At 37.1% G+C, this 22035-nt stretch overlaps 1 protein-coding gene across 44 annotated transcripts in view; it reads left to right on the forward strand.

Moving 5' to 3' along the window:
• Positions 1–22035, forward strand: part of LOC122801915 (ABI family member 3 binding protein) — a 3486228-nt gene that overhangs the window by 2144149 nt on the left and 1320044 nt on the right. For 38 of the 44 annotated variants that reach the window (XM_044071601.1, XM_044071602.1, XM_044071604.1 and 35 more), the window contains one exon: positions 21523–21603. The exons of the other annotated variants lie outside the window; for them this stretch is intronic. In XM_044071601.1, coding sequence (XP_043927536.1) covers positions 21523–21603 — 81 coding nt within the window. The remainder of the gene's footprint in view (positions 1–21522; positions 21604–22035) is intronic. 44 annotated transcript variants of the gene reach the window in all.

Here is a 22035-nt window from a genome sequence, read left to right on the forward strand (position 1 = left end):
TCTTCCAGCTGATTTTCACTGGGGAATGGATGGTCATTAGGGATTTATGGACAAGAACAAAGGGACTATAGGGCTGTCACCTAGCCCAAGAATACCTGGCACCCATATCCCCAAAGCAAATGTCCCATTTGGGTGTTGTTATTTGAGCCTTTCCTCTTCCTTCTAATCCTCTCACCTGCCTAGTTTACATAATCATTAATCCTATAGGAACAGCAAAGCACACCACTAAATTCACATCTTTCAAATGTAAAACTATTCATAACCATTTTCCTGTCAGCCTTGAAAGACAAGCACATTGCTTTCCCAGAGAAATTCATGTCACTAAATTCAACTCACCACTTAACCTTGCCCTTGCCTCTGTTACTGGCCCTAGTTCTCCAACCCCCACTCACAACAGACATTTTCACACTTGACCTCCTTTGTAATGTGATTTACCCACCTGTACACATCAGGCATCAACTGTTTACCAAGGAAATCCAAGATCCACACTAGGATAAAACCAAAGCAACCATACCTACATTTATCCACCCTCCTCACAACCCTAATTTGCTTCCTGTTTATCCACAGCCACATTGAAACCAACCTCTTGTCTCCCACTTCAACCAAGCTAACACAAATAACCTTACAAATCTTTGCCATCCCCAACTAAAAGGTGCCCTGCTAAATGCAGAGAACATGAAAAACAAATTAGAACAACCTCATACACTCCTTGAAACCCACAACCCAGATTTTGTGGGTATTATTTAATCATTGGTCAAGAAGCCACCACTTCCTCAGCCATATTTACTCTTTTAATACCCAACCAGAAAGTAGAAAGGGCATAAAATATCAGTCCTCACTAAAAACAACCTCAAAAATCTCCTGCCAAGTTCAGTGCACATCTGTGATATAGACCCCAACTGTCTGACCCTCAGACTTCACCGAAGTATACACCAGTCCCTTTCTACAGCTTTTCCCTATGTTCCCCTTACAACTACCATCCCAAAACTCAAAAAACTGATATAAATACTTCTTATTGATGTTAAACCATATGACACAATAACTGTCCTGCGTGACTTTAACATCAACCACCTAAGCCCTCTGAAATTAGACACAAGAGCCATACTATCATAACCTCAAACAAGCACATGTGGTATAAAATTTGACTAGTCCAAATCCTCATTCATGGTCAGAATCTTTAATTGACTTAATTTTACCATTTTCCCAACCTGTTTTTCACAATCCACATCCTTCTTCCCATTAGTGACCACTGCATTCTTACATTTACCATGTATAGCTTCCTTACAAAATCCCCTGTATTCATCTCCTGTTGTTTCCTTTGTAATATATAATTACTACACAAAACTAATGTTGGCTCAGTAATTTGTATATTTTCTGTTACTGTTACATCATATACATATATATTTTTTCTTGAACTTTTTCTTTTCAGAATTATTAACCAAATTTAGTATATCATAATCAATCCCATTTTTCCCATTGGGGTCAAGGTGTTGCATCAACTGTCATCATCTTTCATGATTCAGTGCCACTGTTGTATTACCTTCTTAAATGGTCATACATGACTGTCACAGATCTACACATATGCAGTCCATCCACCTCTTTGCTGGACACCATTAGTTTCTTGCTTTCTTCGTACCACTCCCAAATGTTCTTCACCAGATAGTTTTTTGCTATTCTACACATGGTGCCCAAACCACAGTAATCTATTCTCTTTTCCCTATGCAATTAGCACTACAAATCTAGTATATCATCAGTGAATGATAATGTTTTTAGCATGTCATCATTATGGTGAATCCCATGGATTTCCTAATACTATTCAGTACTCCATAACAGCAATTCAGGATCAAAATTCAGAAAGGAAGGAGATCATCTGCACTCCTGTCTGTCATTTTAAGGTATCAAAGGGCAGTAAGTGCATGCATTTACACCTAATCCTTGCTGATGGATTGAGGTAGAGAGCCTTAATATACACCACAAATTTAAAGGGAAACCTAATGTTGTTTAAAAAAGTCATAAGGATGTCATTCTAATACCTACCATGGAATGTTTTTCAGCATCCAAGGAGGGGAAACCCCATGTCTAATCACAGATATCTAGCACAGTTAAGACTTGTTATCATATAAAGATGGAAAGAAGGTTGCTTACCTTCAGTGACGCCAATGTTGCCCTCACTCAGCAAGTGAAGACTGACTTCGTTCAACCTAAAGGTCAGAACTTTAACCTATATTTCTGATTCGACATATAGGGAAATGGGCCTCTACAAAGTAGCAGTTAGACAGTCCTTTACTGGTTTAATTGTCAGTGCAGTTCTGGCTTCCAGGATTCCCTTTTGTACCTTCTCCTTTCTGCTAGGTACTTGAATAAGTAACATAGGCATTCAGAAACCTCCTCAGACATTTGCTGCTACCAAAGATGGCCAGTTTCTGTAGTTAAACCAAATCCTAAAAAGACATATCTATTAGTCACCATATGGCACTGTATCAGTTTAGATATGCTACTGAGGTGTCTGATTTAAATGAGACTTGGGATGACTCATTTAATCTGGTACTATTACTAATCACATACTTGACTGACAAATACAGTGTCATCCTTATAATAAAGACATTCATATTTCTGCATTTGACTTGCCAAGATATCTCTTTGTATAATACAGATCCACATGAATGCCACATAGTAGAATTCAGCTTGCTGATAAAACTTATTAAAAACTTATAGGTTATATAGCAATATAGGAACAAAATGTCAGTCAGAGCCACTATAATCCATTTGGCTAGCTCAGCAACTGATCATGACATTTTTTCCCCAGTGTTTTTGCTGACATCTTAGTTTGCATCAAACTGAGTGCCAAACTTAGAGTATGCATGCATGCATGGTGATTGAATGCATGCATACCCCAAGTTTGCCACTTAGTGTGATGGGTATGTGAAGCTTGTTCCTCAGGCCACTCATCTTTTCCCAAAATCTTTCTTGTGTAGCACCTGCAATGACTATGGACTATGGATTACCTACATCCTGTGCAGCTGTTGTGGTCCCCAAGTGGCAAGGGAAAGCAACTCTTGTCATTCCGTGTTGAGGGAACAGGGAAAGCTTCACTGTTTAGTCGCATTGTTATGCCCATCTCTAACGAAACTGTTGCTGCCATAAATAACACTGTTGGCCCCATTTTTCCTGTCAAAAAAACCCTGAAAATGAAGCATGTATCTGTTCCTCCTCAAAGTTTCTTAGACGGGAATAATTTACTGGGTCTGGCTCAGGGTTTTATTCAGGCTGTTGAGCCTTCGTCTAAGGTGGTTTCTGTTATAAGAAAGAGGGATATCTCTTTTCCTGAAGAGATTCAAGATTCTGAATCTGGGCAAGAAGATGAAGGGCCAGATACAGGGTTTTCTCTTCAGTTTTTTTATTCAGACTCAGCGGAGAGCTCAGTTTCTGATTCTCCCTGTGGGGTTTTCTCTTTCTTCAAGACTGTTTACCAGAAAGTGTCAGTGTTTTCAGTGAAAGAACACTGAGGTTTCTCAGCAACTCAGAAAATGCTATGAACGTTTACAGAAGGAATTTCCACAACCTTCAACCATTCATCTGGTTCTGTCACTTCTGGGGGATGTGTGTGTCACCTTTGCATTTTTCAACCTGCTGCCCTGAGAAAGCCAGATAGAAAGTTCCTCAGTCGTTATGTTTTTATACACTGTTCCCAAACCTGACCCAGAAGCCACGAGTTTAGTTACTCTTACTGTGCTGAACATTTGGTTAATTCCAGATCTACTCTTTTTGACAAGGATGCTTCTGCAACCTTAATTTTCAGAATTTTTATTTGTCAGGCTCATATATTAGCATTTATTCTAATTATGAAAGTATAAGCAATGTGTTGTTTGCAGTTTCTTCTTGTGAGGAAAAATTTGCTTTAAATAATTTTAATTTCTTCCATTGTACTATTCAGTACTCATTGTTTACAGTGAGTGTATGACTCAGTTGATACCCCTTCTAGGGCTATGGTAACTGGTATTGTTTTGAAGAGGTTTGCTTGGCTGCATTCTCAGAACCACCCAGATGATGTAAACATATGAGATTTTAAATTCTCCTTTGGATTGAGAATGACCAAAAAGTGTGATAAAAGGAGTAAGGTGATATTGGGAATTTCCAAGATTTTTCAAGCTTCCTTTTCCAAATTTTCTAAGGAGTTCTCTAACCCCTAATCTTATTTTGACAAAAAAAAGTCACAACACAATGCAGGTGAGCAGACATTTAAGAAGACATCGCACGGGAGTTCCAAAATGAATTCAGGATCCCCCCAAACCAAGGACAGTCCAACAAGTTGTAACAAGTATTTAAGGGACCTTGCCTCCCACCCTGGCAGTCCCTTTTGCCTTCCAGAAAGTCTAAATCTCCAAATTTCTCTTTGGCATCAGATAGTTTCAGACAAATTAATTCTGAAGAATATTCATCAAGGTCACAGATGACAGTGGGAGGAAATCCCTCCTTTTCAGGAGGTAATTCCTCATCCACCAGATCAGACTTTATTTCCCCCTGTCCTTTACCACATCCTGTCCCAAGGAGTGATGGAACCAGTTCCTCCTTATCAGACTGGGGAAGTTTTATTCAAAAATGTTTTTAGTGCCAAAGAAGGAAAATGGTTGGAGACAGTTCTGGATCTTTCTTTCTTAAACCTGTTTGTGATAGTGCCCAAGTTCAAAATGCTGTTATTTCACATCCTGTTACCAGTTCTTCCTCATTCAAGTTTCCTGGTAACCCTAAATTCATAAGATGCTTAGCATCTCATTTCTATTAATCTAGACTTCCAATGTTTCTGAAGGTTTTCTAGATCTGGATCATGTTATCAGTTCTGGACTAGCCAATGCACTAAGAGTGTTCAGAAAGTGTCTTGATCTAGTTATAGTTCATTGCAGGATATAAAGTATCCACATTTTTCCATATTTAGATGACTAGCTTGTGTTGGCAGAGTATTTTTCAAAGTACCAGGAATCTCTCATTTGGGTGAAAGATCTGTTATGCAAGCTGGAGGTTCCATGAGAACATTCAAAAGTAGTTTTTTTTTACTCTTTCCCACAAGATTGTGCTCTTGGGCTGTCAGCTAGACAGTTCAGTTCAAAGAGTTTGTCTTCCACAGGAAATAAATAGATCTGTATCTAAATCTATTTGTAAGGTCTACCACTCAGACTTTGGTCATTCTGAAGAATACTGCAGGATTTTTGGTCTCATGGCATCTATGAGTCTCATGATACCTCTATAAATACTTCACATGAGAAAGATACAGTGCTATCTGAAGTATTTTTGGTCCCAGCACCAACTTTGTCTTTTCAAATCCCAGTGCCAGGGTTTGTCAGTAGTCAACTCACTTGATGGAGACAGCAAATATCCTTTGGTCAAGGTCTGCCCTTCTTCCTTCTTATTCTAAAGCAGTCAGCCACCATAGAGGGCTAGGATTTTGGTTGGGGAGCAGTTTAAGAAGAGCTGAAAGTGCAAAGTGTTTGGGACACCAAGGTCAGATACAAGTACATGAATACAACCTGGATAAATGGATGGGGAACAGAAAATATACCCTTGGGATTCCACCTATGTCCCTGCTAGACAGTGGCATAGGGTGCTGACTTGTTGGAACATGGGCTAAATTCTTGGCTAGGCTTGTAAGAGCCTCAGGGCTAGTAACCTAGTAACTTCCTGTGATCCTATAATCCTATTAGATGCTTGCCTGATAAAGCAACTGTCTGAATCATCTTTGGTCCCCCAGACCTCTTCAAGTTGTTGCAGACAATACCATAGTCATCAACAAGCGAGGGGGCACCAGGTCATACCCCCTTTGCAGAGTAGCCATGTTAGCTTGGGATATAGCTTCATAGCACAATCTAACTTTACATATATCCTATATTCTGTTAGAGCAAAATTGTGTGGCAGAAAGGACCAGTGCAAACCCTCATGAATGAAAACTAGATCAGGGTGTCTTCCAAGATTTGATCCATCTGTAGAGAGTTCCTCTGGTAGACCTATTTGTTCTCTTTCTGCACAATCAGCCTGCAAGATTCTGCTCCAGGACTCAATGCAAGAAGGCTTAGAAGACTGATGCCTTTTTTCCCCTTGTACAGGAATGTTCCTATATGCTTTTCTAGCCTTTCCACTGACATCCACTTCAGATTATTCAGAAGGAATCCCACAGAATCATTGCGGTGATTCCCTTCTGGTCGGTTCACCCATGGTTCTCCCTTTTGGAAATGAAGAGGGGCAGTTATCACAACCTTCATGACATAATGGATCTACTCACATAAGATCAGGGGTGATTGATATACCCTTTCTCCAATCAAATTCAACTGAGTGCCTGGATGATATAGTCTCAGTTCCCTTTAGCCACCTATTTACTGTGGACTTGCAGCAGGTTATGATGGAGACAGTAAAGCCTGCTACTAAAAGATAATATATTAGCGAGTGGAAAAGATTTTCTAGTCTGTGCCAGAAACATAACTAGCACCCACTCAGGGCTAGTTGTTCTCCGGTTTTGCAATATTTGTAAAAGTTACTATCCTATATATATAGCCTTTCTTAATCCAAAATCATGGTCCATTTATCGGCCATTTCAGCATGTCTGCCCATTGATCCTTCTCATTCAATGCTTTCTCACGTCAAATGTTTTTTAAACGGGTTTTACTTAAGAGGCCTGGAAGAAAATTGGTGGCCCTTCCTTGGATCTTAATTTTCTGACAGAGAAGCTAATAATTGCTCCATTTCAACCAGCTAACCTGGCTGATTTGAGGTTTTTAACATGAAAAATAGTTTGACTGATTGCGCTGACCTCTACAGAAAGGGTATCTGAGTTGCAAGTTCTTATGGTGAGTCAACCCAATCACATTTTCCACAAAGACAGGATTTCTTTGAGAACTAATCCTTCTTTTATGACCAAAGTGGTATCTGTGTTTACTTTAAGCCAAACTATCCATCTCTCTGTTTTCTGTGCTGCTGATGGAGGGAAATATTACTCTATACCTTGGGTATCCACAGACAGAGCAGATACTATCTTGACAGAACTAAGTCTTTCAGATCTTCGGATCAGTTCTTCATTTCTGATAAGGTAAGAAGATTGGACAACCTGTGTCAAAACAGATGGTTTCCAAATGGTTGTGTAAGACTATTACCATTTGTTATACTTACCACAACAAAACTATTTCAGGCAGGGTCAAGGCCCACTCTACTAGGGCCTTGGCTTCATTTATGGCTTTTTGGAAAAGGTTGGATTCTAGAAGTTCATAGGTTCATTGGATGTTACTAGGCTGTTGACCTGAGCGTCTTTACTAGCCTGCCAATTAAATCCCAATATAATACTAGATGAGAGATATTGTCTATGCTCAAGGTTTTTCTAGCAACGACTACCCATGTCCGGAGAAATGCCGGGGCAATCCGCAGCAGAAATTTACAGTTTCCCATCCAGTTGTCCAGGTTACATTTAAACAGGGTCATGGAGTTGCTCTGCTTGATATGGACTGGAAGCCTATTCCAGAGGAGTAGCAAACTCTGAGAGTTGTATTTGTCTCTCCAGCAGGTCCTGTTTATGTCACAGGGCAGATTGAGATCCCTGGGATGGGTGACTGTAGTCCCATTTGACTTATGGATGTGCAGCATTTCCATTAGATTTGGGTCAGAGAGAGCCCTGTAAACAAGACATAAGTTGCCTCTGAGTAGTCTATACACTACTGAGTGCAGTGCCAGTGACTTCAGTCTGCCCATATAAGACATGTGCTAGAGACCCTGAATTTTCTTAGTTAAAAATTTCTGAGGTCTCTCAAGTTGCTGCAGGTGTCTGGTACAGTATGTACCAAAGGGGGCATTATATTCAATAATAGGCCTGATGAGGGACGAGTACAAGGGAGTTATAACCTGTTTTGCTCTTGAGGTGATGCCTTTGCTAATCAGATGAGTGACGTAGAATGTCAAAGTTGAGGTCACAGTCAACTTGTGTTCCCAGGTATCTCACTGCTGAATTGGTACTTAAGGTATTATTGTTTATTTTATAACCAGCAGGGGCATTGTTTTTACCAAAGGGAATGATGATGCATTTTTTAGCATATAGTTTAAGACTATGGCTGTGGCACCAATCATTGGTCTGTGTAAGCTGCGTTTGAAGTATGCTGACATTGCTAGGGGATTCAGTGATAGCACCTATTTTGCAGGCATCCGCAAACTTGGTTAACCACGTCCCTTCTGTTTTGGCCTGGACTTCTGAGAACTATATGCTAATCAAGAGGGGGCCTAGCTTTGACCCTTGTGGGATCGCACTGGTAACAGGTCTGCTGGTAGGGGTAAAGTCTCCTACTTTGACTGAGTGTTATCAATCTGTGAGCCAGTTTGCAACCCACCTGACAACATAGGGGTTGATATTCAACTGCATTAGTTTGTCAATGATGCCTGAATTTGGGATAGTGTCGAAGGCCTTGACCAAGTCAAGTTAGGCTGTGTGCAGTGCTTTGCCCTCATCTATGGCCCTGTTCACATTCTCGAAGAAGTCCACCAGGTTTAGCAGGCATGACCTGCCCTTGACAGAGCCAGACTGGGATGGATTTAGGGTTTGGAAGTCAGCTATATCCTTATTTATGAAGTCCATGATGATTTGTTCCATTGCTTTACAGATGAGGCTGGTTAAACTTATGGAGCTATAGTTACCTGGGTCTGTTGCCGAGCCATCCTTGTGGAAGGGGATAAAAGTCACTGTTTTCCATTCAGTGGGGACAATGCCAGTACTCAGGTTATGGTTGAATAGAGTGCCTAATGGAGTAGCTAGCATTCATTTTAGAACATTAAGAATGCAGCCTGGAATGCCATCTGGTCCCATAGAGGCTGGGTTCTTAACCTTGGAGAGAGAGCATTGATGACTTGCTCTTTGTAGCGCCAGGGAGGATGAGATGATGAAGACATGGTTTGTGGTATGCTTGGGGGGGGGGGGATTTTTGCCAAACCTGTCTGCTAGCAGGTTTCAATTTCCACAAGGTCAGTGTGGGTGATGCTATCCACAATTAGTGCAACACACATCTGAGTCAAACTTTTAGGTTGCGGACATAGCTGAAGAAAGCCTTATGGTTATCCTTGGCCATGGTTGATAAATTTTTCTCATAGTTGCTCTTTGAAGATTTTATGAGTTACCTTATTTGCTTGTTTAGGGTGAGGAGGGTGCTCTTCCAGTTCTGGGATCTCACTTTTTTTATTTTTAGACAGCAGCTTCTTTCTCTTATTGTATAATTTATTAATGCTAGATGTCCACCAGGATGGTTTGTTTTTTCTTGAGGATCTTGCTTTAATCCTATCCAGCACAACTGTGTCTATACATTTGTGTATATATTTATACAGGGCATCACTGTATACCTTGGTAAAGCCATCAATGCTGTCTGTGGAAACTGGATATTGGAAGTCAATTATACCTTCCCTTAGGATGGTATAGTTAGCTTTGGTAAAGTTTTTTAGCCTTACTTTTCCTTTGGAGAGTTTTGGTGCTATTGCTACTTCAAAAATGACTGGTTTATGGTTGGATTTAACCATTGCGAGCCCTACACTTGAGGCTTTGCTTCAGTCACTCATGTTGATGAAGACCAGGTCTAGAATATTGTAGCCCTTTGTGGGGTGGTGCACTTTTTGTTCCAGGGCATTTGAGTTAACAAAGTTTGTGAACTTTTGTGAGAGTGAGTTTGGGCTCGTATAAGTTTCCCAATTAATGGAAGGATAGTTGGTGTCACCCATGACTAGGGTGATAGTTCTACCTTAATTGTCCCAACTAGGTCTTAATAATCAGTGTGGACATCTTGATTCATGGAAGGAGGCCTGAAAGGGGGGGGGGGGGTCTTACCCATGGCAATTTGGACTTGGAGTAGCTCCATAGAGTTTTTTTGTCTAACCAGTCTAGAGGTGTAATTATCTTTAATGAAGATAGATACTCCACTTCCTTTGGTTCTCACACCTTCAATTTACAGTCTGAAAGTGTGGAAGTCATTATAGCTTTGCAAGGCTGGGGTACTTTCTGCAGCCTTGAGCCTGGTTTCTGTAACTGCACAGACGTCAACATCTTCCAAGGAAAGGAGTGCTTCCATAGAGTGCAGTTTCTGATTTAAACTCCTAGTGTTTAGCAGCGTGACCCTTAGTTTCTTTGTGTTTAATATTTTTACATCAGGAATTTTATTGTTGTGATCTTGCCTAAAAAAAGGCATTATGGGGGAGGCAAGTGCCTTAGCCAGCAACTGAAAGCCTAGAGGTGCCAGGTGAAGACCATTTCTGGCAAAGCAGCATGGTCTATCCACCATGTCATCTCAGGCTGACAGGAACTGGATCCCTTTAGAATGATGCCAGAAACTAAGCCAATTATTGAAGTCAACCATTTTCTGTTTATGTTGTGGTATCATCCTAGGTGAGGGTAAAATACTGCTTAAAGCTAGGGGCATACCTACCAGGGACAACTATTCAGAGAGTTCAATCACGTCTCTCCAAATTTAGTCCAGAGAAGTATGTCTCAAGTTGTTCACACCAACATGTCTTTTCAGGGCTCAGCCTCCCTCCCTTTGTTGACATGAAAGCTCTGAAGGGAAACCTGTCTTTTTGATCAGCTCAGCTCAGCTCAAGCTGACTGATGGTTTGGGAGTGTGGAAAGTGCCCTGAAACTTTGGAAGCTGGCTGACTGTTATATCCTTGGTAGGCTATAACCTACATAGTTAAGGCTTCTTTAGCAGTGATCATTCAAACACCTACCGTTGTGGTAAGTTTACTTTCATAACTCCATTTTAGGTTTTGTATCTCTTGCACATTTCTACAATATTAACTAGAAGAGATGTCCTTGTTAATCAGTTGACTGTACCATGTGGTGATGGTTCTTGTTTTTAACTGGTGACTTATTCATACTGACTGAAGAAACTGTTAGTTGACTCTGGTCTTGGTTTCTTTGTTTGCTGATTTACAAATATACTACTTAGTTATGAGAAACTGAGTGCTGAATGTTTGTGCTGCTAAGTGGCTTCCCATTTTATCCGTGCACTTTCATTTCATATGTAGATTCCATGTACTGTTTGTGTGGTATTCGATTTATGAACATCTTCATGTATAGTTACATCTGTGTGGAAGTTGGAACATTTAAGCAGATTAAGGTGACAGCTTTGAATTGTGTTTGATTCTCATAAAATTTAAATGTGTGTTTCTGCAACTGTGTTAAAGTTGCAGTACTTTAGTAGATTACAATACAACAGAGAAATATAAAATGATAAAAGTTGTATAACTGCAGTGCTATTGGACTAAGTTATGGAACTTTTTTCTAAACAGAGATGCCAGATCAGGGGACAATGATGATTATCTAAGAAGCATAGGATGAATGGTAAGAACAGGAAGCATCCATAAAAAGAGAATGGGTGATTAGGAGCTCATCCTCAAGCTTTTATTGGCAAGCAATGATTTTTGGGCTTCCAAATAATTTTGATTAAGGAGTGCAGATTCGCTTGTGGTTTCAGTTGATGGCAAGCAGTAATCGTTAATAGATTGATGGAAAATCACTAAAGTTCCATTGGTATTAGAGTATGTAATTTCTGAGCAAAGTGCATTCATTTGTTATTTACTATATTTGACTGGATTAATAATTACTTATTTTTAATTTTCTAACTGCTGTCCTGTAAGTACCAGGCTAACTTCTAGACTGTTGTGACTAAATAAAGGTAAAGTTTTTTCTCTACCTTCTAAACATTGTGAGAGGGTGCGAAGTATGAGTTTTACTGGGACATTGCACTTTTTGCTTTTGTTGCAGCTTCATTGTTGAACATCTAAATAAGTGAAATAGAGATGAAATGTGGATTCCTTAATACACACACATTATCCCTACACTTCTGACACATAAGCTAACACTGATAAAGTACTAATTATTATTTAATGTCTAAAGTAAATTATTTTAAAATTGTAATATGCTCACTATCAGGTTATAATGTTCTCCTTTTTACAGTTACTTTGAATAAGAAAACTAGCAATATTCCAGCATACTTAACTAGATTTAGAGAATTTAAACAATGAAATAAATATATATATATTTTTTATTTTAATGAAAATTAAAACATAAATAAGGCTGTTTATGGGTTTTTGAATGGAAATAGCAGTAGGATCAGAAAATGTATCCTTTTCCACTGTAGTGCTATCTCAGAATTGGTATATATAATTTGCAAGGGGTGTGGGGGTGAAGGGGGCTTGCCCCTGCAAAAATGTAAAAAAGGTAGATTTTTTTGTGTGTGTATGTGTTTTGTTTTGGGTTTTCTTTTTTTTTTTTTTTATGCCTAAGTTTTTGGAAACTCGATCATATGGTCTCTTCAATATTTTGTTCAAGTTTCCCAAAAGTTTATCATTTAACATAGTCCAAAATATAAATAGTGTTAGAAAAATATTGACATTTTTCTTATAATGTCACATTAACATTATTAGAAAAATAGCTAATAGAACTAAACGACTTAATAAATGCAACCACATTCAGTACATTGAATGCTTAGAGAACTGAAAAGTATCAGATGCAGAAGATGTATTAGCAGATTTCAAAAATATAAAAAAGTAGCAACCAAAACAGTTGGTTAATATTGGATAAATATATTTAGTGAGACACTTCAGTAATAATATCAAAATAAGCTTTCAGAGCAAGTGTTGGTAAAAAAAACACATTTCAAAATCCATCAAAAATCAAGAAATGACAGAATTAAAAAAAAGGCTATAAAGCATTTGTTATTGATTGTTTAATACAAGGAATTTATATGTTTTTCAAAATTAAAGTCATACAGCTGCTAACTAAAGTATATAGAAATGCCCAAATTAACAGTCAGATGTCTATTTTGTTGTACTTGTTTGATGGCAACACCCATATTTACCATGCTAAAACAAGATAAGATCCAAAGTGATTGATGATCATACATACTGATTACTGTAAGAAATTCTTAATATAACATGTTTCTGTAAACAGTTAGAGATAGGCTGATGAAGTATTTACCTGTGCTAATAAAGACCAGTATGGCTTAAATATAAATAGGCAAACTTAGGATGACATCAAAAGAATAGCATTCGTTGACTACTAAAATAGTATTAATGAAGAAACAACTATTTGTAGTCCATAAATATAGAAAATATCTTTAACACTCTAAATTGGAATTGTGTGTTAATAGCTCTAGATAATTTGCTTTCATGACCGTCATTGAGTATAATGCCCTCTTTGGCCTATATCTGTCCATGCACATGCAACAACTGCAATGTCCACAGAGATGCCTTATTAAAGGGATATAAGACCTTAAAACCATGACCTTCACAGATTGACTCAAAGCGCTGTCACTATACTCAGTATCCTACAAACCACTAAGAGGTGACCTGTGTCGGGCATACAGGGCATCCTCCAACCCAGTACTAATCGATGTACTGCATATCAGCAAGTCAAACGGCATCAGAAACAGTCTTGTGCACTATCAACAGAATGGTTTGCAGGGACAGGTATATTTTGTAGAGGATACTGCTGTCTGGTACAGACTCTCGATTTACATAAAACAATGTTTATCTCTGTCTAAATTCAAACCCAACCTATATCTATGAAGTGGTAACAAAAAATTTACCCAAAGAGTTCCCCCTGCACTACTCATGGTAGGCAGCATCTAAATGCTTTATCCTATGCATGGGATACCTCAAAGTATCTATGGTATGACCCTATTTATTCTTATCAGGGGTAATATATAATTTTCGACCATGGATGGGTAAGGCCAATCTCTACCAAATGGGATAGGTTCATTTAAACACAAAAATGGAAATTGGCTAGGTTTAAAATAGCACACAAGGGCAGCTAGCTTAGTGCTTACCTATGAACCTATTATGGCTTTTTCTTCTTCTTCTTTTGGCTTTTTCCCAGTTAGGGGTCGCCACAGCGGATCACCTGTCCGCTCATGATTAGCAGTGGAGTTTTACAGTGTCGAGTTGCCAGCCCGGTGCCCAACCTTCCATGGAAGGCACACACACACACATGCACTCACACCTAGGGCCAATTTAGAGTGTCCAATTCACCTACTGCATGTCTTTCGGAAGTGGGAGGAAAACAGAGCACCTGGAGGAAACCCATGTGACCACAGGGAGGACATGCAGACTCCGCAGAGAAGGCACCCCAGCCGAGGATCGAACCAGAGAACCTCTTGCTGTAAGGCGGCAGTGCTAACCAACGAACCTATGACTGATTTATTATTATGCTAAAACTGTTATATACTTCCAACTAAACCTAAAATGGAACTTTTTTTATCAAAGGCAAAAGAATTCAAAAAAGGGTGCTAAACAAGGATGCCCTTTATCACTTCCAGTATAAGTGGATGAAGATACACCCACTGAGGATTGGGAACCCTGAATTACATTCCCTGCAAAAACAACAAAAAAACTTTTAAAGTGTTTTTGCAGTAGGGCAAGGCTATGACTGATTTATTAATTTGCTAAAACTGTCATATATCTCAAACAAAACTTATATTAAAAACTGAAATTTTAATCAAAGCCAAAATATATATAAAAAATGGGCATTAAACAAGGATGCACATCATCATCACTTTCACTATGAGTGGACAAAGATAAACCCACTGAGGATCAGACATGCCAAATTACATTCCCTAAAAAAAAAAAAAACTTTTAAAGTGTTTTTGCAGAGGGGCAAGCCCCATTGCACCCCTTGTTGTGGGGGACAAGCCCTCACACCCCCTGAACTTATAAATACCAATACCACAGTCATGCCAAATCAAAGAAGGGGAAGATTCCACCAAAAAGGATATCACTTCTGGCACAACTTGCTGCCAGTGATTTCCTATGAAGGATCTCTGATCCTCAGCAGGTTGAGTTTCAAGCAAATGAGGCTCAAGGGTTCAGTCGTTGTCCACCCATAGGTGAATGGCCCATTATCATTTATGCTGTTGGCTCTAGCTGTGGAACCATTAGCTAATTCAGTAGCAGAGAGCAAAGATACAAGAGACATTCAGACATTCAATTAAATCAAAATTATGAATCTAAACTTTCTACAGAGTTCTACTACAAGAACCTGAATCCCAAGTGGTTGAAGACCACTGTCTCAAAACTCAGAACTCAAGCTTCTTGTTGCTTGTGGAGGTTGCCACTCATGCTCGAACTTCAGTATGAGTTCAGACAAGCAACTACTGCACATTACCCTGACACGTTATTTGAGTTCAAATTAAGTAACTGTGATATCTGTGGGGAGGGAGTAAGGGGAATTTTATGTTTAGGGAGTGATCAGGGACTTTTGATTTATGGAGGGTAGTAGAGTTTTAGGGTGAAGGAGTGAGGACTTGTGTTAGAACCTGGGTGTGAAAATTAGGGTTTGAATTAGGGCTCTGGTAGGAATGTACACTTTTGTAGGGTTGGGTATTAGGAGTGTTAAGTATTTAAGAGCGTTCAGGTTGGTGGGAGTTAGAGCAATTACCTTTTCAAGCAGGTGGAAACTAGTAGGTGCATTATGAGCAAATAGAATGCGAGTATTTGTGTTAGACCAATTTTACTGTTTACGGGTGGCATCCTGTTAACTCTTAAATATATCATAATATGAATCAGTTTGAAATTATTTCAGAGTTAATATTTAATAATAATAAAACAAACTTGAGCAAAATAGTGGAAAGTCAAAACTGAGAATACAATCACCACTATCTTCAGGCACAAATAAATCCGGTCCAGCAAAGGTTTTAAAAGCTTTAATCCACTCAAAGCAAACCACGGGTATGTGCAAACACACAAAAAAACAGCAGCAGTCAATAACGCTTAACACCAAACGTTTTCGTCTTAAACTTCTTCAGTTACAACTCCATTTTAGAAATTCATACCTTATATAGGAGCCTAAAAATACAAACTGCCCAATCAGAATCAATGAATTAAAAATAATTGCTGTTTAAAGACAAATGCATGAATTTCACAATATAAATGAATGCTTTTAAGGAACTAACAACATTTCCTATATCCACACAACTTAAAACACTCTTTTAAAAAACTTAATTCGTTTGAATAAAAACTTTAAAATATAAAATTGAAATTAAAAACTGTAAACCATTTGTTAGAATGTAAAAATCAATGCTAAATTGTACATTCTCTATCATTAGTTTTCTAAAATGTACCGCCATTTAGTGACATAAAATGATATCCACAATTGTTTAAAACCTCCTAAATACATGAATGGATTTGTATGAAGACATAAAGTATACTTAAAAATTCATTTGAATTTCAGTAGACCTTAAAATTGGCAATTGTAAATGTAAAAAGATATATATATATATATATATATATATATATATATATATATATATATATATATATATATATATATATAGTTTAAAAAGTACTTGTTAGAGCTTAGCAGCTCTAAGCTTCAGCACAGGTGCTATAGACACCATGTCATTTAACCCTAGGTTTTTGCTTGCATTCAAAAGCAGTTGCCAATACAATTCTCTGTATTCAATTAGGGTTTCCCACATCCCACCCCTAGGGTTAGTGGGCACAACCTCCAATACAAAAAATTGGTAACTGGAATTCATACATTTTATGGAATGTTTACATAAGGCATTTTTTTCATTTCTCACTCTGACATCATACAGATGCTCATAAATCCGTTGTCTAAGCCTTCTCTCGCTTTTTCCAATATAAAATGATGTACATTCTTTACAAACTGCTATATAAATGATTCCCATTGTGTCACAATTGGCAAAACTATTTAAATGTAGTGTTTTATTTCTAGCCTTTAAAAATATAGACTGACCAGTTATCAGGTGTGCACAGTAGTGACACTTACCACACTTGAATAAACCTTTCTTTGGTCTAACATCTTTGATGTTGGCTTTATTATTATTATAACCACTTTCCAAAATGTTCTTGATATTTTTTCCTTTACGGTATGTAAAGGTAACTTCCTTATCAAAAATATGATTCAAGTCAGAAATTTCTGAAAAAGCTTTCCACTCTTTTGTAAAAATATTTTTAATAAATCCTGAGTGTTCATTATATGTGGTTATAAAGTCAGCCCTGTGTTGATTGGCCTTTAATTTATTCTGACTTAATATGTCTTCACTCAATTTCTTTCCAAGGATGGGTGCAAAAGGGCCTTTTCTTTTAATGTTCACTTCTTCCACAATCTTGTTAAAAAATTCCAGTGAATAACCCCTGTTGATGAAAAGGTCCCTCAAAAAATCAACACCTTCCTGAAATAAACTGTCGTCTGAGGTCATTCTACTTAAACGGACAAGCTGTCCTTTCACTACCCCCTTCTTTTGATGTATGGGGTGACAGCTAGAGAAATGTAAATAGGAATTACTAAATGTTTCCTTTCTATGTATACAAGATACAAAATTCCCATTGTTTTTCTTTATACTAACGTCCAAATATTTTAACTCCAGATGATCAAAATTGTGGGTGAACTTCAAAAAACTGGTGGTTCTGTTAAGATATTCTAGGAGTTCACAAAAATCTTTTTGACTACCCTTCCAAAAGAAACATAGATCATCGAGAAATCTAGTGTATAAGACCCAGTACACACTAAAAGGAGAGTTAAGCAAGAACTTTTCTTCCCAGTGTGACATAATAATGTTGGCATAGGTTGGGGCACAATGTGCCCCCATTGCTACACCTTTTTCCTGCTTAAAATATTCTCCTTGAAAATAAATAAAATTATTTTTCAATACAATTTCCATCAGAGTCAAGGTATTTCTAAAGTCAGTCTGGGTTAACTTCTTGCTGGAAATTAATACTTCCTCAAACCATTGTAACCCTAGTTCATGTGGAATGCAACCAAAAAGATCAACCACATCCATTGTACCAAAACTCAGATTGTCATCATATAAAGGTGGTTCCACTTTCCTTAAAAGGTCCCATGAATCTTTCAAAATATTGTCTTTGCCTTCCAAAATGTTTTGAACTTTCTGGTCTACAAATTTGGCTAGGGGGGCTGTAATTGAACCCTCAGCCGACACAATTGGTCTAAGGGGTGGATCCACTGGGTTTTTATGCACCTTTGGTATACCAAAGATGCATGGAACTTTTGGCTTATCAACTGTCAAATATTTATATGTGTCTCCGTCTAGTGACCCTTCTAGAAACATATCATAAAGCAAAACTTGAATCTTTTTATAGGCTATATTTACTTCATTAATGGACACCCTAGAATATTTGTCCTCATCGTTAAGTATAGTCATCATCTTGCCTTCGTATTGAATCGCCTCCATTACCACCACACCTCCCCCCTTATCGGGCTTCATTACCCTCAAATCTTGATTATTACTAATCTCCTTCAAAATACTTGTTTCAGCTTTTGTTAAATTGAAATGCGTATACTTAGCAGCTAACTGCATACTAATTTCATTTTCAAGTTTAAGCTCAAAGTTTTTTAGTTGAGGGTGTATGGGAGGATTGAAGGTACTGCTACGCTTTAGATTTGTTTTGTCAAAATCAGTTGATTTGCCATTAAAAAATATTTCTAAATTCTTTTTCCTAATGAAAAGTTTTATATCAACCATTAATTTAAACATGTCAACTTTTTGTTTGGGAATGAAGGTGAAGCCTTTGGAAAATAAACTAAACCAAGTCTTGTCAATTTCCACACCAGAGTAGTTAAAAATATTGAAACCTTTATAGGACCAAGTGTTGGCAGAATTGACTAAACAATCAGCTAATTCCAGTCCTGTTCCCTTCTCACTGGTGGCCTCCTCCCCCCTCCCCTTTAGTTTTTTGAATTGTAAACCACTCTGTCTTGATTTTTTAACCTCTCAGACCTTCTAAGGTCATGATTTTCTTCTCCATTTGTACAATGTTCAAAAAATTCCACACCCTCTGTTTCATCCCATTCTGAATCAATACCCTGTTCCCTGGTCCAATTACCAAATGTGTGTCTAAATGTTCTTTTAGGTTTAGGATAATGGGTCTTATTTCTATATTCATCTAAGTCTCTCTTAATCTTGCCAATCTTCCTATCTTGTACCTCTTTACATTTTTCTTCTACATTCTTAAATAACTTGTGATATTTAACTTTCTCAGCTTCTATAGAGAACATAAGGTCATTGAGAATGCATTTGTTAATCTTGTCTATGTCACCATTTAATTTTTTATTCACCTTTAATAGTGGTGATTGTATTCTTAATAATAATAAAACTAACATTATGATCATAACCTGTAAGCAGAATTATTGTTTGACTTTTAAGAATAAATAAAACTGGAAAGATGATAATAATAAAAAAGAATACTTAAAAATAAAGACTTATCTTCAGAAATAAATTAGATCTAATAATTCAAGGAAACACTGAAAGCACTATAAAAAATTAAGAAATTATTGCAGTTTGGAACAATGTTGTTTACCTTTGAAGTTAGACTAGTTCTTACAAAAATGGTGTTTTTTTTCCAAGATGTTATATGTTATACAAACTACAGCTTGCCCCCTCCAAATATCAAATAATGAAGGTAGAATATTATCTACATTCTTGTGGCATCTGACAGACCATAGATAACTTCTAAAAATCAAACCAGAACATGAGAAAGAAGGGGTTGAGTTTTCTGGATATTGAAGGTAGCCTGTAATATTAAAAAGAGTTACTTACTGGATTGCACTTGACTATAAATAAAACTTGAAAAGCTTACATCTAAATATTTGTTATAAGAAGAAAACCTAAATAACAAAGCAAAGCTTTGAAGTGATAGATAATATTTTAATGTGTGTGTGTGTGTATATATATATATATATATATATATATATATATATATATATATATATTCCTTGTTTAAATCAAATTACATGTTATATGAAAATATGGGACCCAATTACAATTGACTTGTTCTCAGTGTAAGTGACTACTTACACTGAGCCCAGTGTAAGTGACTACTTACACTGAGCCCAGATCTTCTGGAATCTGGCTCCTGGTGTAAGCCTGTTTATAGATAGGGCTGTCCTGAAGTAAGTCACTTACACTGAGAGCAAGTCTTTTGGAATCACAGAATACTTACAATGGGAGCAACTGTTTTGGAATCTGGCCAAAGATTTTGAAAAGGTGGCTCCTTGCTATCTAAGAGTTATGTATTACTACACGATTAATAGAAACAACTAATAAAAATAAAACTGTAAACTGGAAAAAGAAATATATAACTTGGTATAATTGCCTAGAAGATGCTAAATTAAAATGCTGAATATATTTTAAAGGAATTTATTTTAACAGACAGGATGGATAAATGTGCAGTCTCTAAAATAAAATATCAAATCTAAAAGCACATGGCTTCAGTGACAGCAAATTAAAAGAATTTTCAAAACATCTGAAATATTTCATAGTTTAACTTATTTGGGAAAGACATATAGATTAACAAGATCAAATCTTTGCAAACTGCTAAAAGTATTACAATACAAATATTAATGATGCATATTGGACATATATCTAAATGTGAAGATCTAAACTGTTCATTTCAACACAAATTGCTGTTATTAATATTAGTAAATAAAACATCATCTTTCTTTGGAAAATGTATACTAGGAAGTTTATGCTTAGGGCATTGTAGACATTGAATATAATAGCTAAAATAGGAAACATAATAATAATAATAATAGTAATAATGACTAGTCTTGCCAGAGATTCTCGGCTTGGGTTGGGAGGGCCTTCTGTGTGGAGTCTGCATGTCCTCCCTGCGGTCGAGTGGGCATTCGAAAGACATGCGTTGAATGGGCGTGCCTTCGTTGAAGGTTGGGTGTCGGGCTGGCAACTCGACACCATAAAAAAACCCAACTGCCAATCATTAGCGGACCAGAGTTCCACTGTGGCAACCCCTAACCGGGAAAAGCCGAAAGACAAACAAGTCTTGCCAGAGATGAAAAAAGGCACTTAAAGAAGATTGAGATCATAAGTTTGCTGATTGTTTAATAGTAAAGCATTATTGGAAAGAAATGTAATCCTTTTGTCAAGCTCTGAAGGCAAATGGATTTATTCTTTCAAAAAGTTTTATTCTATATGATATTTAAATTCCTTTGTGTATTAAAAGTATTTGTTATTCTAATGCAGTATGTATTAGCATTCTCAAGGAAAATAGTAACAATGAATGGGTGAAACATTGTAAACCAAAGTTTACTGACTTCCTTCTTCTGGTAGGAATGCTCATAACAAAGAAGAAGCAATATGAAAATCGAAAGCATCTGTCAAACTATAAATGTTAAATTGTGGCCAAAATTATAATCAATTTAGATAAACATGCCAGTGGTCCTTCCGTAAATGGTCGATTGCTAATAATAATATTTAACATGACAGTTGTTAAAATTATAAGGATAAAGGATAACTTTATTATTTAAAACATAATTAAATGATTTCATTTTGTAAATAGTTATTAGATAATTTAAGAATTTTACTTTATAAAATGTAGTTGGGAAATAATAGACTGCTTTATTATTTTTATTTTGAACTTGCTAGTTTGTATGTACAATGTATGACAGAACATTATTGATTTTTTAAATGTGTTTTCTCAACTAAAAAAGATTTGAAAAAAATTAACTATATTGTTCTGCAGCTCCAAGTACAACTGCTCATACTGAAATGCCAAGTAAACCAAAACCAACTCCTCCTCTTGCATTGCCAGAAGCAACAATGGGTAATGGCAGTAAGATTCCTGCTTTAATCTAATTGTTACTAATGCATTCAGATTCATGTCCATTTATGCTTCAGTGTTCCCATCATTACTAAGGAATAATCCTGAAATTGCTTGTGAATACGCATTGTATCTATGCTTACTGGACTATTATGAGACTTTTTTTTTAACTAACATGGTATCTGTTTGTTGCACTGACAAATAAATTCCATTATTTGAAATTCTTTTTTTCACAGACCGTCTAATCATTGTCATCTGAACAGTGGGGCTGAACTGCTATTATTTCATTTAACTTTTGTCATCACACTTTTTCATCTAGGTATCCCTTCTGACATACAAACATATCATTAAGACTTTTTTACATGCTTCACTGGATCACCAAGGCCATGATCTGCCACTTTTGACATTCCCATAACATGCTTCTTTGTATCACTC

Source organism: Protopterus annectens, chromosome 5.part0 (genome assembly GCF_019279795.1).
Source record: "Protopterus annectens isolate FY-2018-M chromosome 5.part0, PAN1.0, whole genome shotgun sequence".
NCBI classification, from domain to species: domain Eukaryota; kingdom Metazoa; phylum Chordata; order Ceratodontiformes; family Protopteridae; genus Protopterus; species Protopterus annectens.